Source organism: Triticum dicoccoides, chromosome 6A (assembly GCF_002162155.2).
Source record: "Triticum dicoccoides isolate Atlit2015 ecotype Zavitan chromosome 6A, WEW_v2.0, whole genome shotgun sequence".
NCBI lineage: Eukaryota > Viridiplantae > Streptophyta > Magnoliopsida > Poales > Poaceae > Triticum > Triticum dicoccoides.
In genome coordinates this window covers 8271591-8287735 of record NC_041390.1, presented here as the reverse complement: position 1 = coordinate 8287735, position 16145 = coordinate 8271591, and the positions used below count along the sequence as shown (strand labels likewise).

Below are 16145 nucleotides of genomic sequence, written 5' to 3'. Positions count from 1 at the left end.
TTTTGATCTCTTCGTCATGGCACCCAAGAGCAACACTACCAGAAAGGCTGTGATTTTCGTGGTTCTTATGATCGTGGCTTCCACCCTATCATCACCGTCTTGCTACGCCCGCACAAGTAATAACATCTCTTCTTGTTTTGTTAATGTGTTGCCAATTTTTTTTTGTCCTCTCAAGTATTGATCAGTTACCTTCATTTGTATTCAAGTCATTGCACCTGTTTAGTTAACAAAAACCGTCACTATTTCCCCCTACATACATACATCAATTCCATATTATTTTTCGTGCATGTTGGGACTTACATGGATCATGGATTGAACTTGCAGTTGAAGATGGAGTGAATATTCCATGCTTCCATCAGGAAAAGTGCAAAGATCGTTGCCAGACCGTATGCAGCTTGAGCTTTAAGCCCTCGGCTCATGCGTATTGCAAGAAGGATCAGTGTTGTTGTGCCTAGAATAATGCTTCTTTTCTAGCTAGAGGAATAAGTTTATCACATAAGATTGCATATGTGGTATTGGTTACCGACAAATTATATAATCGAGCCTCTTATGTTGTGCGGTCCACATTTGTTACTTTGATCACAAATTTATTCCTTGGACGTCACTTCACATAAACTTGTGTTTTACTTACCTGGTTAATATTTCCTCTAAAATACATGTTTTACCTGGTGTTCGTTATCCAAGTCGAGGAATCGTATGCAACATAGATGTTCAGTGTGTTTTGGTGGAGTGAATTGCAAAAAACACCACAATTGAGGACCCTAATTAAAAAAACCACCACCATTCGGGTTTTTTTTTCAAAAACCCATCACCATTGTACTGACAATTTGCAAAAAATGCCAATTGGCCGATTAGACCTGTTTGACAAAAAAAATGATAGCTGGGTCCCTCCATAAATGATGACGTAGCTTGAAAACAACTCACACCGTATGTCTCAAATATTAGGCCGGCGTAGGGCCCACCCGTCATTCTCACTCCCACTCCTCTTCCTCCTCTGGTCAACACCAACGCACTCGTCACGAGTGGACCGGTGCCCTCGCCCTCGTCATCCCAGCGACGGGTGTTTGCTAGGAGACTCGGGAATTATCTTGACCCAACAAAGAAATCACCTATGCAGGTCTTACATCTACCTTTTGGGAAGGAAAAAAAGGCACTCTGAAGGCTGAAACCTATTCTTTTGAATTTAATTTTCGAGACCTTTTACAGTACATCAAAATAATATGAGCCGTCCATTTCCAGCCATTTAATGGACTAGATCCATCAATACCACTAGAAAAAATCAGTAGTATATTTTGTTGAAGGGATAAAGTTGGAAGACATACAAAATAAAATCCATGTGTTTTTTCTCGTGCTCCGATGGGACTGCAGAAACCGGTCCAGAGATCCAACGACAGGATTGTACATAGTCGATGGGTTCCTGCCGGATGGTATTTTTGGCTGAGGAAATCACCATGTACTACAATAAATTGATTGATCATGACCAGATGCACTGGTTCGTACGTGATTCAGTTGATTTTTTCCGGTGATCAAGCCGGCGGCTGCGGCCATTGCACACAAGCCTCGTCGGCGCCGGACGCCGTAGCGGGGGCATCTCGGAGGGAGCTGCAGCCACGACGGCGCCGGACGCGATAGCGGCGGCATCCATGGCCTGCTGGTTAATTCGATGCCCGGTAGAAGACTTGGAGCTCCTACTTTTTTTTAGAAAAAGAGGATGATCCCGGTCTTTGCATCTGGACGATGCATACGACCACTTTATTAATTATTCTCACAAGACCTTATAAAGAAATACAACAATAAGACTAAAGCCGCCGTCTAAGCAACAGAATGTTGCTACACCTATTCAGTTGATGAAGGGGCGCAGATAGCCTGGGCCTAATACCAAACAGACATCGCAGCCAAACCTAACATCTAAGACCTGGGGTCCCATCCAGGACGCCTGCCGGGCATGGGTCTCACCGGTCCGGCGTGCACTCAGAGGCCGCCACCGCCAACTGCCATCGCTCCATCTTCAGAACTGTACTGATGCATCAACCTTGCTCGGTCCAGCTATCGTCGACGCCACCACGGCGCCCAACGGCACCTCCTCCCTGCGCGCAAACAGCTGAGCACGTCGCGGTTGCCACTGATACACCTCAGCACCATGCTGTCAAGTACCACCAGCCGACACAGCTTGAAGTCTTTGGAAGACCTGTCGTGCGTATCACCTGCCGACCAGACATGACAAAGCGTAGCACCTGTCGGTCAGGCTTGACTTGATATCTCCACCAAATCTCCGTGCAAGATGAAGTCGCTCCACCTCCAGCCTCTCTGAACGGGAGCACCCCAGAAAGACACGGCAAAGAGTTGAGCACCACAAACACCACGAGAGCCGGACCAGCCGACCGCCATGGCGAAGCGACACCGCGAAAGAGAACCGCCGCCATCAGGAACGCCAAGAACGCGCTGCAGCTGTCCCACCTCCCGGCGGACCCAAAGCGATGCCTTCAAGAAGGTGACGGAGCCGGGCACCGCCGCCGCCCAACCAAAGTTGTGGGTTTTCACCCGGGTGCAGGGGGAGGACGAGGGGGAGGGAGCTGGATCTCGAAGCCGCCTTCAAGAAGGAAACAACGCCCAGAGCGCCGCCAGCGTCGTGGCCGCCACAGCCGGCCAAGAAATTACTCCGATCCAGAGCTCGCAACCCCACATCCGCGCAGTCAGCCACCAGATCCGGCGAGACTGACGAAGAGGAAGCAGAAGCATGGGGGCCCCGTCTTCAGATCTGGCGAAGGAGAGCAGCAGGGGATCCCTCCAACGCGGCGCCCACTTCCACCACCAACTTGCTGCCCGCGTGACCAAGTAGACACCGCCCTCAACACCGGCGAGCGCCGCCCGCCCAGGAAGCCGCCGCCCTCACCAGCAGAGGCCGCCGCCTCAAACCCTAGGCCCGAGCCCGAGCGGCGTCGCGGCCGAGGGCCTCGCCGCCACCCTCATCGGCGGTCGCGCGGGGGACCCGGCGCCCGTCTTCGGCGGCGGCGAGGGAAGGAATCGAGAAGGGTGGACGGCGGACGGGAAGATCGATCGCCCCCGAGTTGCCCTCGAGAGGGCGACGCGAGGGAACGGATGATGATTTATTTCGAGAGGGTGGAGCTCCTACTTGAAGAGCACGCAGGCCAGCTCCGATCAATTGTTGGGTATGCGTCGTTGACGACCGGCGACGGTAACGACGAGGCTTCATACCGCCAGGGATTTTATAAAATAAAGAAACAATAAAATGACAAAACTACCCTGCTATTTAACGGGCTGGGATGATTCAATACTACCTGATTCCAGAAGTAGTATGATGCATCGTAAAAAGGATATGTCCATATTTCAAGCTTGTTTTTTAGCACGGTACAATCGCAGATGCTCATATACACATACACACACATGTACTCATCACTATGACCGCACACACAAACACCTTACCCCTGTGTATGGGCACATCTAAGATACTGAGCCGGCATGACATCTTAATATTGACGGGGTAACCACACGGACGCATCGTAACCGATGAGAACGTCAATCTCCCACTAAAGAAACATTGTCAGAAAGCCAAAAGCACATCCAAAAAAATGCAAGCACCAATGCCATCTAAAACTTAAATCTTGGTGGATTAGTTCCACCATAAAGATCCTAACCATATTAGCTACGCTCAGTTCACATATTTCAAGCTTGGAATACCCTTGTAAATATTACTAACAGTGTACATTAGTGACACAAGAGAAAATATATGGGAGCGGCTAGGAGTCTGATTCTAGTATTTGGGTCTGTCACTTTATTTACATGATGAGATTAAGTGCATGTGTATGTTATTTAATCAATTAGCCTGACGTATTTAATGATCCTTATTGCTTAACTACACGTCACGGTACACAGGCACCACAAAATTTTCACACAAGCAATCATGGTCGTGATAGCCAGCTAGTGCAAGCTTTTATTTTGATTGGTAGGTAGTGCAAGCCTAGCAAGATACTTAAGCTCTGGGAGAATTTATCGAACTACACTACATGCATACAACCGCATGAAATTTGACTTGTCGGACCCTTATCTTTCTACCCGTAAAAAATCTTATCTTTCAGTGTCATTATTTTTTATTATATGTTATATCCTCTTCATGCCTATCGTGCAACTTTCTTCTTTTGACACATCTTCCAATGTCACTATATTTTCATGGCTTACAAAGATTTTCTCCTATTTTTGAAGTGCGTGCATAACACTACTAAAATATACAAGTCGCGGTAATTGATTATTACAATATACAAAAATAACCATATAATAGTGCAATTTTCAAAAAACTAATGGATTAGTGGCATAGAAACTACCTTTACAAAACCAAATAAATAAATAAATGAAGTTTTGTAAGGAAGAATGAATTCGTGACATTGGTATTACCCTTTAAGAAGAATAACATAAAAAAAGTAAAACAAAACCAAAATAATGAAGTTTTTCTATGGAAAAATGAAACCCTTTAAGAAGAAAGAAAATTAAAAAAAACTTTAAAAAGTAATGGATTAGTGACATAGAAACTACCCTTACAAAATCAAATAAATAAATATATCAAGTTCTGTAAGGAAGAATGAATTTGTGATATTGGTATTACCCTTTCTGAAGAAAGAAAATGAAAAAAGTACAACAAAATCAAAATAATGAAGTTTCTATGAAAAAATGAAACCCTTTAAGAAGAAACAAAATTAAAAAAAAATCTAATGGATTAGTGACATAGAAACTACCCCTACAAAATCAAATAAATAAATGAAGTTTTGTAAGGAAGAATGAATTCGTGACATTGGTATTACACTTTCATAAGAAAGAAAATAAAAAAGTAAAACAAAATCAAAGTAATGAAGTTTTCTATGAAAAATTGAAACCCTTTAAGAAGAAAGAAAAAAACTTTAAAAATTAATGGATAGTGACATAAAAACTACCCTTACAAAATCAAATAAATAAATAGATGAAGTTTTGTAAGGAAGAATGAATTCCTGACATTGGTATTACCCTTTCAGAAAAAAGAAAATAAAAAAAGTAAAACAAAATCAAAATAATGAAGTTTTCTATGAAAACTGAAACCCTTTAAGAAAGAAAATTGAAAAAAACTTGCAAATAATTTTGCACTAAATTTGCACTTCTAAAATATGCAAAGAATAGGCATATAATAATGCATTTTTCGCATTCTACTATGATTTGCACATTTGTTATCTAGTACTTGCATTTATGCTTACACACACACAAAAAAATACGCTTCCTAAGACGGAATGAATTAGTGAAATTGGCATTACCCTTTAAGAGGAAGGAAGTGAAAAAAATCAAAATAATTGTAATTTCTAAGGAAGAAGGAATTTGTGGCATTGGTATAGCCATTTAAGAAGAAAGAAAATGGGGAAATTTTCTAAAACTAAGGGTGGCATCATTTGCACAACATATACATAAAACTTGTGCTTTTTATAAATATGCAAGCATAAGCATATAAATGTGAGAGACTTCTGCAAAAAAAATTAAGAACGGATGAATTAGTGGCATTGGTATTACCCTTAATGTAGAATGAAAATTAAATAAAAACTAAAAAAAATATCAAAATAATAAATTTTCTAATAAAGAATGAATTAGTGGTGTTGTTATTTTCCTTTAAAAATAAATAAAGTTAAAATTAAAATAATTGTACTTTTTGTAATATGCAAAGAGTAATCATATAAAAGTGAAATTTTGGCACATATTAATATTATTTACATGTATATGTTTACACTCGCCCAACATCCCAAAAATACTCACAAAATAAAAAATAAAAATGAACTAATAAACAAAAAAACAGAAGCAAAAACACATAAAAACATAAAACAGGGAAAATAAGAAGACTATGTCGCACTAGAATGGGCTTCGGCCCGTTAAAGAATTGATTGACCCAAATATGAGGTCAGTCAAAAGGAAAAACAGCCCACAACAACACACAGACCAACACAGAAAAAAAAGGTTACATGAATCTTAATGCTGAAATCGATAGTTCAAAAATCAACTGACCCAAAATTAATTTTCAGACGACTTACATATAGCTAAAGTGAAAATGTATACATAGGAAGTGGTGTGCCCCAAAAAATAGGAACCCATGTTTATATATAGTAGAGGATGACGATCACGTTGAAGTGCCTTTCCTCGGTCATAAGTTAAGTCTTTTTACCGCGGGCTATTATGGTTTGGGGTGGGCACCTTTACCCCGAAAGTTGAATATCGGGAACCAAACTGAGTTGACCGACATTCCAGATTTATTCAGTTTATTATGGTGTTCAGTTCGGTGTTTCCGTTGCTGGTTCTTTGATATTCGGGTGTATCGTCTATTTCCGGCATGCATATATATTAAACTGACCATATACACCAAAGTGGATATTTCTTTTCTCTAACTTCCCTACATTGTTGGCACGTGTAGGCATGACCAAGGCCTATGAACGATGCGTGTCCGGCTGTCCGCACAATTGATCCACTCCCTGACATGTGGAGCCACTAAGGCAAAAACAGCCTTGATACATCAGAAGGCTCCATGTCCAACGGGCTTAGAATCTGTGGGGACGTCATCTTGCCTTCTCCAACTGCACTGGTGAAGGAGCCACCCTCCAAACTCATCAAGATTCATCTATGCAAAGCCACACCTGAAAGGCTGAAAGTATTCCATGTATTTCTCATATCCCATCCTGTACAACAACTTTATGTCAAATCACTCGCATGTCTCATATTGCATTTTGATCCAAAATTGAGTGGAATGGTCGAAATATTTGTTAGTATTTTCTAAAATTGAGTGAAATAGTTGAAACTTGTTTTCATTTTTTCTGAAATAATTGGAATATGAGTCTAATGTATGTGAAATAATTACATCTAAAATGCATGTGTATATTATAAGAATTTGGGTGAAATAATCGAAGTATGTGTTCAACTTTTCTGGAATTGGGTGAAATAATCTAAATATGTGTTCAATTTTGTTGGAATTGAGTGAAATAATTGAAACTTTTGTTCAGTTTAATTTTGACACAATTTAATGTCTATGCAACTGATTTAAAAAAATTAATAGAATTGAAATAAATTTTGGAGTCACATTTCACAAGTTTAGTTTCACAAACAAACAAAAAAGATATAAGTGAATAATCAGAATATGTGTTTGGTTTCAGTTGAAACGGTGTAATGTCTGTGAATCCAATTTCAAATTTCCCCCCTTTTGAATAGGAAACCGCTGAGGCCTTGTTTGGTTCACTTAAAAAGGTTCGGATTGTGTGCCACGGGATCAGAGCTCGTCTTCTTCTTCTTTGCAAATATCCACTCCCAACTTTTTTATCTGCTCGTCACGTAAAATCAATACAGTACTAGTGTTAGAGTAACGGGTGCATCTCTTCTGTTCGTTTCTAATCTAACGGCTGTGAATGGTGGAGAAGCTAGATAGACACACCTAGTGGTACCAAAAAGAAACAGTATTCAAGCAAACCTCCCGAAGCATGTATTAGTGTGATGTTTTTTCTTTTTTGCAAAAAGAAGTATGTATTGGTGTTCAGTTGGAAGCCACATGCCACAACTAAGTGGACGCGGAGTATCTTAGCTCCAGCTCAAATGAGCTCGTGTGAACAGTAAAATTTTAAAAAATGAAATAAAATTTGGCAAAAATTGATGAATATTTTGAGTGCTTGCAAAGTTTCATCATGTAATAACATTCGTGTAACTCATGGAAAAAAAATCAGAGGTCCAAAAATGCTATTTTCTGAAAGCAGCTTGGAGCATCGATTTTGTTATTTTTTGGCACAACTTCCACAAATGTCACTTCGTAATGGAACTTCATAAGCACTAAAAATTTCCACCAATGTTTGCCACAAAAAAATCAATTTTTTTAAAATTTACAGCTCAAGCTAAGAAGCAGGACTTCCATTCACAAGTCAGCTTGTTTTCATTGTAACTTGGTTTTCACCAGATATTTTCTCCGGTCCTGACATCTTGTTCACTGCGATTTTCTAGAACATTTTGCACCTGCAAATTCAAAGAGTCTTAAGCAACCCTAAGATTATTAGGTTTGCCTAGAGATTTTGATATGATAACATTAAATTCAAAAGGATAGATTTCAGCCTTCAGAGTGCCTTTTTTCCCTCCCCAAAAGGTAGATACAAGACCTGCGTAGGTGATTTCTTTGTTGGGTCAAGATAATTCAGTTCCACACATCCACACCCCTGACTTACTTTTCAGCTCGATACAGGCGAGTTTCGCTTCGCTGCATAATGTCACCACGTTTCTTCATGTTACACGACAATTCCAGAACATCCACCAAACAAGCACAATAACAGTCACATCTTCTTGACACAAACAAGTATGATAGATACATTTCCTGGGTATGCCGCCCGCATTTCTTCAGATTGTGCAATGGTTGGCATTCGGGGCTAGGGTAGGGGGCGCAAGCCAGAAGCAAAGCACGTAGCAGGCCCGCCCACCCGCCCGCCTTACTTGCACCTTGGGAAATGGGTGTTATCGACATAGCCTCCCGACATCGCCATTTGGACGTTTCTCTGGAACTTCTGCGGGTTGTCTCGGAGGACGGCCGCGGCTTCATGATTCAATGGGTCCTCGTCATTGGGTTGCTGCAGACATTAACAAGATGGTTTGTGACCAGAACACATGATGAGAAAACAAAACAGAAACAATTACTTCAATTATTCCCAGACATCTAATAAATTTCATAAGAAAACAAACAGATAAACTACATTTCAAATGGAAAATCAACCATTGCACAGTTAACCTAATAGGATATGATGACACTTACCGAGAAAAGAAGGTTTAAACCATATATTATGGTGTTGATATTCAAGACGGGCTTCCAGTCTTCACGCAGAATGTTCAGGCAGACATTTCCTTCTAGGTCAATATTGGGATGGTAAACCTGAAAGTTACCACATTAGCAACAGTCAACTTATGATGATGAACGAAAGGAGTCAAAGCTGTGGTGCTTACCTTAGTCTTGCACTTGACCTTCGGTGCCTCATGAGGGTAGGAAGGAGAAACTTGGAAGGTGAAAGTGAATGACCCACCTCTAAGAAAGAAAACATATTGTGGATATTAGAATAACTGACTAATATTGTTTTCATCAACTGATAAGGTTAATATATCTCTATGGTGATGGGCCTTGGTTCATCAAGGTAACCAGATAACTACTGTACAAAGGTGGGGCCAGTCTGCACCGCTCCAGGGGAGGGATATAGGAGAAAGATGAGACTGTAAGAAAGACCTTACATGAGAGAATGGTTTCCCTTATTCTTGCTTCATGCAAACCATAAGACTAACTCTTCTTACAAGAGTTGCTAGAAAAACATAAAGACACAAAATGCTTCTAAGAAAATAAGGAAGATAACTAACACAAGTAAATATCTTATATGAGAACTAGCTATCATCTGCTGCTTTTACAGCTCGATTGGGGCTACGTGTACACATGACAGCTTATAGGTGATCCATTTTCACATCCCCGTATCTACATTTTAGGTAAATACTTCTTCATCAACTATAAAGGGGGCCAACAAAAGTAAGTTCTCTCACCTTAAGAAAACTGAATTAGTAGTGAAAAGATGAGATATGATGGCCAGAGGAGTGGGACGTGAATGATATCGAAATGATGAAAAATAAACTAATTTAACAGTAGTCATCAACTGCTCCTCATATTCTATTTATAGTAAGTACTATAAATGGAATAATCTTTCTTCATGCTATGTCAAGAGATATTTGCGGAAGGTGTGATTTAACTGTAAAATAAAACTAACTTGATTTCTCTTATTAACTCATATTCATCAACAAATATTCCTTCAAACACGTACACCAAAATGCAAGACTGAAATTTGTTAACAGCCATCTAAAACTACCTATCCCTCCATTTATGTGGCAACTAGCAACAGTGCATGTTTTTAAGTAGCTTGACTGTTCAGTGAAGATTACTATGGCATGACAAAAGGACAAAAAGAAGAGTAGGTATAAAAGAAGTATCTATAATAAGATACTTACAGATAGTATCCTTCGTCAGGTCGTAGAGTAGCTTCAAAGTTCATGAGATCATCCTTTCCGTTTGGGAAGGAAATTTTAGTTGTCTTTGGTAGGTTAAGCTCAGCAATATCTGCGAGTTAGGACAGAAACTGTCAACAAGATCCATATTTTGAAAACTATCCAATTAGAAAGGCACGATATAGATCATGTACATAAATCAGGAACACATGAACCTATAGGTGAATGTTAACACCACAGGTTTGAACGATAGAAAAATCACAGTGTTTGATTTTTAATATGTAAGTATGTCCATAGTGAATTGTATTTCTCGTATCCAACTGTAGTTAAAATAGTGCGTTTGAGACAATAAGATATCTGGGTCTTCCTTATAAAGAACTACTCCCTCTGTCCCATAATATAAGAACATTTTTCAAGCTAAAATAGCTTGAAAAGCGTTCTTATATTATGGGGCGGAGGGAGTATTAGTCATAAACAATAGTACTAACGACAATTAGGCGATGCCAAACCAAAAAGGAAAACAGGGGATTGATGTGCCACCCAGGCACCCACTAGGCAACTACTATCACTCAGCATACTACCCCAACAAACTCAAGCCTGCACCCTCTCTACTCTCATACCCATTGCCAAGTGCCACCACCACCTTCGGTGCCCTACTACCCACAACTTCAGCCATGTTGCCAGCTCATCCTCTCCTCCACGCCCTCCCATGCCCCACCATATCCCTTCGGCCCTGCTCCTGCTGCTGCTCCACCTCAATTCTCAAACTGTCGTAAGCAGGCCTAGAGACAAGCCTGACTATGGGCAAGACAGCTCCATCATAACCAAATACAGTGGCAAGGAGAACGTGGTGGGGTCCAGATTGCTGAACACGCCGCCAATTCTCTTGTTTCGCCACTTCCCCATGACCTCCAGGCTAGACAAGAGGCCATGGCGTCCCTCCTCTGGACCAGGATGACTAGGTGGCAACTATGTGTTGACTGGGCGACAGTGTGACAACTAATAACTATATTATGCAAGTTAAACAAAAAGAAGAACAAACAGATCATAATCATTGGTACAGAGATTTCCCAATTTTCCACACACATGAACAATAGCCCATGAAATGGTGGGTCAATAACCGGTAGAAGCTCAGCCAATATGGCAACAGAGCTTATACAGAAAGGTAACATATTTTTTTTGACATGGAAAAGGTATAGCAGTATCTAGACCAGTACAACCAAACAGACCCCTTTGAATTACAAGATTAGTCAATTACATAAAAAATAAGGGGTAATATGTACATAATTTCCTCAAAATATAAATGTCAAAAAGCAGTTGAGTAATCTACTTTTTTTTTGCGAAAAGAGTCCCCTACTCATTAATCACGCCAAATCTGAAGTGGTTTTCTTGCCCTCGCCCACACATTAATTAGCCACGAATTAATTTTCACCGTTGAATGGGCATTGGCAGGGAGCGACATGCGCTCTGGACATTTCCTCAAAATATAAATGTCAAAAAGCAGTTGAGTAATCTACTTTTTTTTTGCGAAAAGAGTCCCCTACTCATTAATCACGCCAAATCTGAAGTGGTTTTCTTGCCCTCGCCCACACATTAATTAGCCACAAATTAATTTTCACCGTTGAATGGGCATTGGCAGGGAGCGACATGCGCTCTGGACATTTCCTCAAAATATAAATGTCAAAAAGCAGTTGAGTAATCTACTTTTTTTTTGTGAAAAGAGTCCCCTACTCATTAATCACGCCAAATCTGAAGTGGTTTTCTTGCCCTCGCCCACACATTAATTAGCCACGAATTAATTTTCACCGTTGAATGGGCATTGGCAGGGAGCGACATGCGCTCTGGACCGCTGGATGCAGGAGGCCAAGGACCAGCCAATTAACTGCTGCATGCATGAGTAATATATGTGCGTTGATTGGCTTCTTTTACGAAGGCAACCAATCGTTTGGGAGAGTTAACTGCCCATCTTGGGCCGCAGTGCATCTGTGCATGGCCCTCCCGCCTATATTCCCATCCGGAGGGAGTCATACATTTGTAATGAGAAACGAAAAAAAACATGACATGCTTACAGGGCGATGTAAATGCACACGGTTGCAAGAAATGGATTTCAGCCTAGCACTTACCAATACACAATGTATAGCATGTCACTGTGGTGGATTATGATAATCTCATTTGTTTGACCACTGGCTAGTGGTTTTAATCCTAACTATAATATAAGGTGCTCTCCAATATATTTTTGTTATATAGAACATATGGGATGAATCGAAAAGACTCAGAGGGCAGCAGTCGATAACTGTAATTAACCACTCTGATTTATCATACATATGAATATACGTTCCGCAGCAGCTATAGAAGCAGGTGCAAAAACCACAAGTTGAACCACACATCAAGTGTCAACATTAGGAAGTTACACACCAATTGCCAGAAAGTAACATAAGATCAAATCACTTGTGGTAAAACAAACCTTTATGGAGACGTAATTCCCCTGGACTTTGCTTCTTAACAGGAGGCCCCCCATTTGAGTTGGCCGCCTCTTCCTTCTTCTGCCCCTTGATCTTAAAAAGGTTTATCATCTTCCTGTGAAACATATGAGGGGAGGAGGTAACGAGCATGAGCTAAAGAGAGCAGACTTTTCGTAGGAACAAAAATGACAAAAACAAGAAAAGCACCATTCAAGCATAAGAATGGTTTTACACACAAACATGTAGAAACGATGCAGCAGAAATCAACAGAAGCAGGTTGGTTCTCTTTAATTACTGCGTTCCATCGATAACAAGTGTGATGTTGTCAACCTATTCAGCCCTGATGGCACTAGCAACGACGATTGCCCAGAAGATAAAACAAAAGAAACCAATCCTAACAACATAGTTAACTCAGAGATTAGTTTAATATCATGACTAGCCTGCACTATCGAGTTCCTTATCTTTGTAGGATTAGCTTGTGAAGTTTTATGGTCAGGTTAACCATGACGGACCGTCAACCCTCTTAATCTAACACTTGTGCGGCGTTACGCCTAAACTCTTCTCGTCTCGGGCGAATCCCATCTATTGTCGCGGTTATTTGGAAGAGCCTCTCCCGAGGGCTTTTGCGTCCATTGGGACTTGACTGGGAACCGACGCGGCCTACTGCCAGCTCCTGCCCTACGCCCCTACCTCCTGTATAATATACTAGATCCTAACACAGCATGCATCCCGAAATCGTCCTCTCCGGCCATCTCCTCTAATCGACTCGTCATGCGAAATCGTGGGGCGGCAAACAGCTGCAGCAGTGGCATGGGGCGCTAACTCCGACAGCAACGCAACAGCGACGGGGTAAGCAGCGGCGAGTTCATACAGCGGCACGGCACAGATCGGCATACAGAAGCGCGACCAGAGGGGGGCAGAGGAAGTACCGGCGGCCCGGCGGCGGGGCCCGAGGTCGAGGGGCGCGGATCCGGAGCGGCGAGCGGCCGGAGCGGGCGTGGGCGGCGGCGGGGAGAGGATCGGCGGGCGGGCGGCGACCGGCGGGGAGGCGCGAACCCTAGATAGCTCGGTCGGTCTCCTCGCTCGCGGTCGCGGTGGGGCGCCGTGTGGGGGGCGGAAGTGAAATAGGGGAGACGAGGGGAAGAAGGGAGGTGCGGTGGCAGTCCGGCCGTAGTTTTGCGGCAAGTAGGAGGGCACTTCGGGTAGGGACGAGGCCAAAGCAATCATTTTTTTTTTTTTTGAAACGGAAGGCCAAAGCAATCATCAATGCTCTTCTTTCTCCGGATTCCAATACCCAGTTATTATTTATATCAGATTCTCTTTTATTTGGCCAGACAAAACCGAAAGGCCAATATGATAGATAAGGTTTGGCTCTGACGGCCTCAGCCAAGAAAAAAAACTACAATCAAGACAGAAGAATCCCCCCAGTTTGACCTTTTTTCTCCCAAAAGAAAAAACAATACCCATATTTCAAACGCGGGATTATCATGCATCATTGTATATCAACAATGCAATATCATGTCACCCAGACTTGCAATCAGATCAGATTGTGTTTGGATGTTAGAAATCGGTTACCATGTCGAGGCTAACTGAAAATTTAGTACCTCCCCGATCAAGAAAAGACTGCCAAGTAAGTTGGGGTGGAGGGAGTATTCATCTCTGGCATATATGCATGTTGATTTGCGACATGTAAACCCATGCATTCTCAAGTAAACCGATTAACATACATGAATGCAAATAGTACTAGTTCAACATATCAAGCTTTTGGTCAGAATACACGAATATCATTAATTTTACATATGTATGCACTTACGTTTGGTTCATGAAGAATACCTATTTTGCCTCCTTGTTTTGGTTACAAGGCCGCAATTGCTTGCGTGAACGACACATTTCGAATTCAGCCACACCATTGAAAATTCATTGCATCAAGATTCCGTGTATTTTTCCTAGAGCACATTGCCACATATTAATTCTTGGATGCGCTATTTATGAAGGAATTAATCCCTAATTCTACATAGTAGACCGGAAAGACCAAAAACCATAAGTTGCGAAATTTATTGGAGAAAAGGAAGTCAAGCTGAAAAATAGAAAGATGCAAAGTTGGGTTACTACAACGTAAATTTAGCATTAATTAGCTTATATTTTTAAGATGACAGGTGGCTTTGTCGGTAATTACAAAATCTAGTTATATCCTACAACACGGTTCCATTTTTTGGTACATATTTCTCTCAGATTCTTATTTTTATTGTTACTTTTTACTAGAAGGCATGAAAGTTGTGGTTCGAGAAACAAATAATAATAAGATGGTGTATAAACACTAAATAATAATAGTTGTCGGCATGGTAGAAGAAAAATCAACAACACAATTCCATGAGACGCATGGTTCCACACTTCAACAACATTATACATGTGCGTAATTGCTACTTACTCCATTACATAATTCTTGTGGTGGTTTTAATTCAAATAGTAACATATTCAACATGACCGAGTTACCAAACAACGACCAAGGAAACAGTACAGCTTAGATTTAAGCACCCACAATCATAGAGGAGAGCATGCAAACATTATTTATCTGGATTGGAGATCTACAGTTTGTAGAGGAAACAAATCAGGGCAGCTAAAACTCATCAGACATTATACTATTATTACGAGCGAACACATGATATGCAAGGATCAAAAATCAAAACTGGAACTCTCAAGCGTGATGGTGAAGGAATGACACACGGATACTTCTATAAGCTTCCTTACTTCGCAGCATCGTAAAGGAGGTGGAGCAGGGCTGCAGCTGCTACACCATGAGCGTGTTTGGTTGCAGTTTGCAACAGTAGTTGCATTGCATGTCCATCTCTAGTCAGCCTGGTTGCTGAAAAACAGCCTCATATGCAGCAGATGCAACCTGTTTGGTTGCCTGCATCGCATCGAGAAGCACTTACCCCCTGCTGTTTGGTTGCCCGCATTTGTGCTTAGAGTGTGAGCAGATGCAAACTTCAGCTGTTTGATTGCAATTAGCGTTTGTGTTCTGCTCATCCCATTCAAATGTGGTGGTCTTACCACCACACATGATCAACACAACAGCAACATCACAACAACAAGATCAAACAAAGCAAGCAATATAATGACAGCAAACTTAACACAGCAAACTACTTAACTAGATAGCATAAGTCTAGATTAAGAGCAGGGGCATTCTCCTTACCTGTTGTGCCAAGGTGTTGCTCCTAGCCAAAATATGAATAAGTTCCCAGCACAAGTCTCGCCACACACCCTAAAAGTTCTCCACTAACACCTGACTTAACTTAAATACATAGCATGCTCGATGCCACCAAGGCAGTTGTGCCTGCTGCAACGATACCTGCACATCACCGACGAGTCGTGGTTATAGATCTGAACCTTCAGTCCGAGTCCGGAGATGCGCACAATGATGAGGTCGTCGGGGACGATGCGATGGCGGCGGCAGAAGTAGTTCCACCCCGGCCAAGCACCATCTGGCCCTCGAAGTTCTGGACCTGCACCCATAACACGCACCCCTTGTTGGCTGAGAGCCTGACCACACGCGGGAGTCGCTTGATGACCAGCCAGGTGTTCATCACCTCCACGAACTTTGGAGGGACGACGAGCATGACGAGGTCCTCGTTGTCCTTGATCTGCTGGTAGAATATCATCGGCTCC

The 16145-nt window shown here is 41.8% G+C and overlaps 1 protein-coding gene across 1 annotated transcript; it reads right to left on the bottom strand.

Moving 5' to 3' along the window:
* Window positions 1-8362: 8362 nt before the first annotated feature.
* On the bottom strand, window positions 8363-13568 carry LOC119319262 (NEDD8-conjugating enzyme Ubc12-like). The gene is made up of 6 exons (XM_037593749.1): window positions 13409-13568; window positions 12482-12594; window positions 10021-10129; window positions 8983-9061; window positions 8795-8911; window positions 8363-8612 (listed from the first exon to the last, which is right to left on the bottom strand). Exons 2-6 carry the CDS (start codon window positions 12588-12590, stop codon window positions 8475-8477), a joined length of 552 nt encoding a protein of 183 aa, XP_037449646.1. The 5' UTR covers window positions 12591-12594; window positions 13409-13568; the 3' UTR covers window positions 8363-8474.
* Window positions 13569-16145: the final 2577 nt, after the last annotated feature.

Bases quoted from the DNA above. Each gene is read 5' to 3' on its own strand.
- LOC119319262 (XM_037593749.1), bottom strand. From the start codon at position 12,590: ATGATAAACCTTTTTAAGATCAAGGGGCAGAAGAAGGAAGAGGCGGCC. The intron at 8,912-8,982 runs GTAAGCACCACA...GGTAACTTTCAG, and splicing joins AGGTCAAGTGCAAGACTAAG to GTTTACCATCCCAATATTGA. The intron at 8,613-8,794 runs GTAAGTGTCATC...TAATGTCTGCAG, and splicing joins GTTTAAACCTTCTTTTCTCG to CAACCCAATGACGAGGACCC.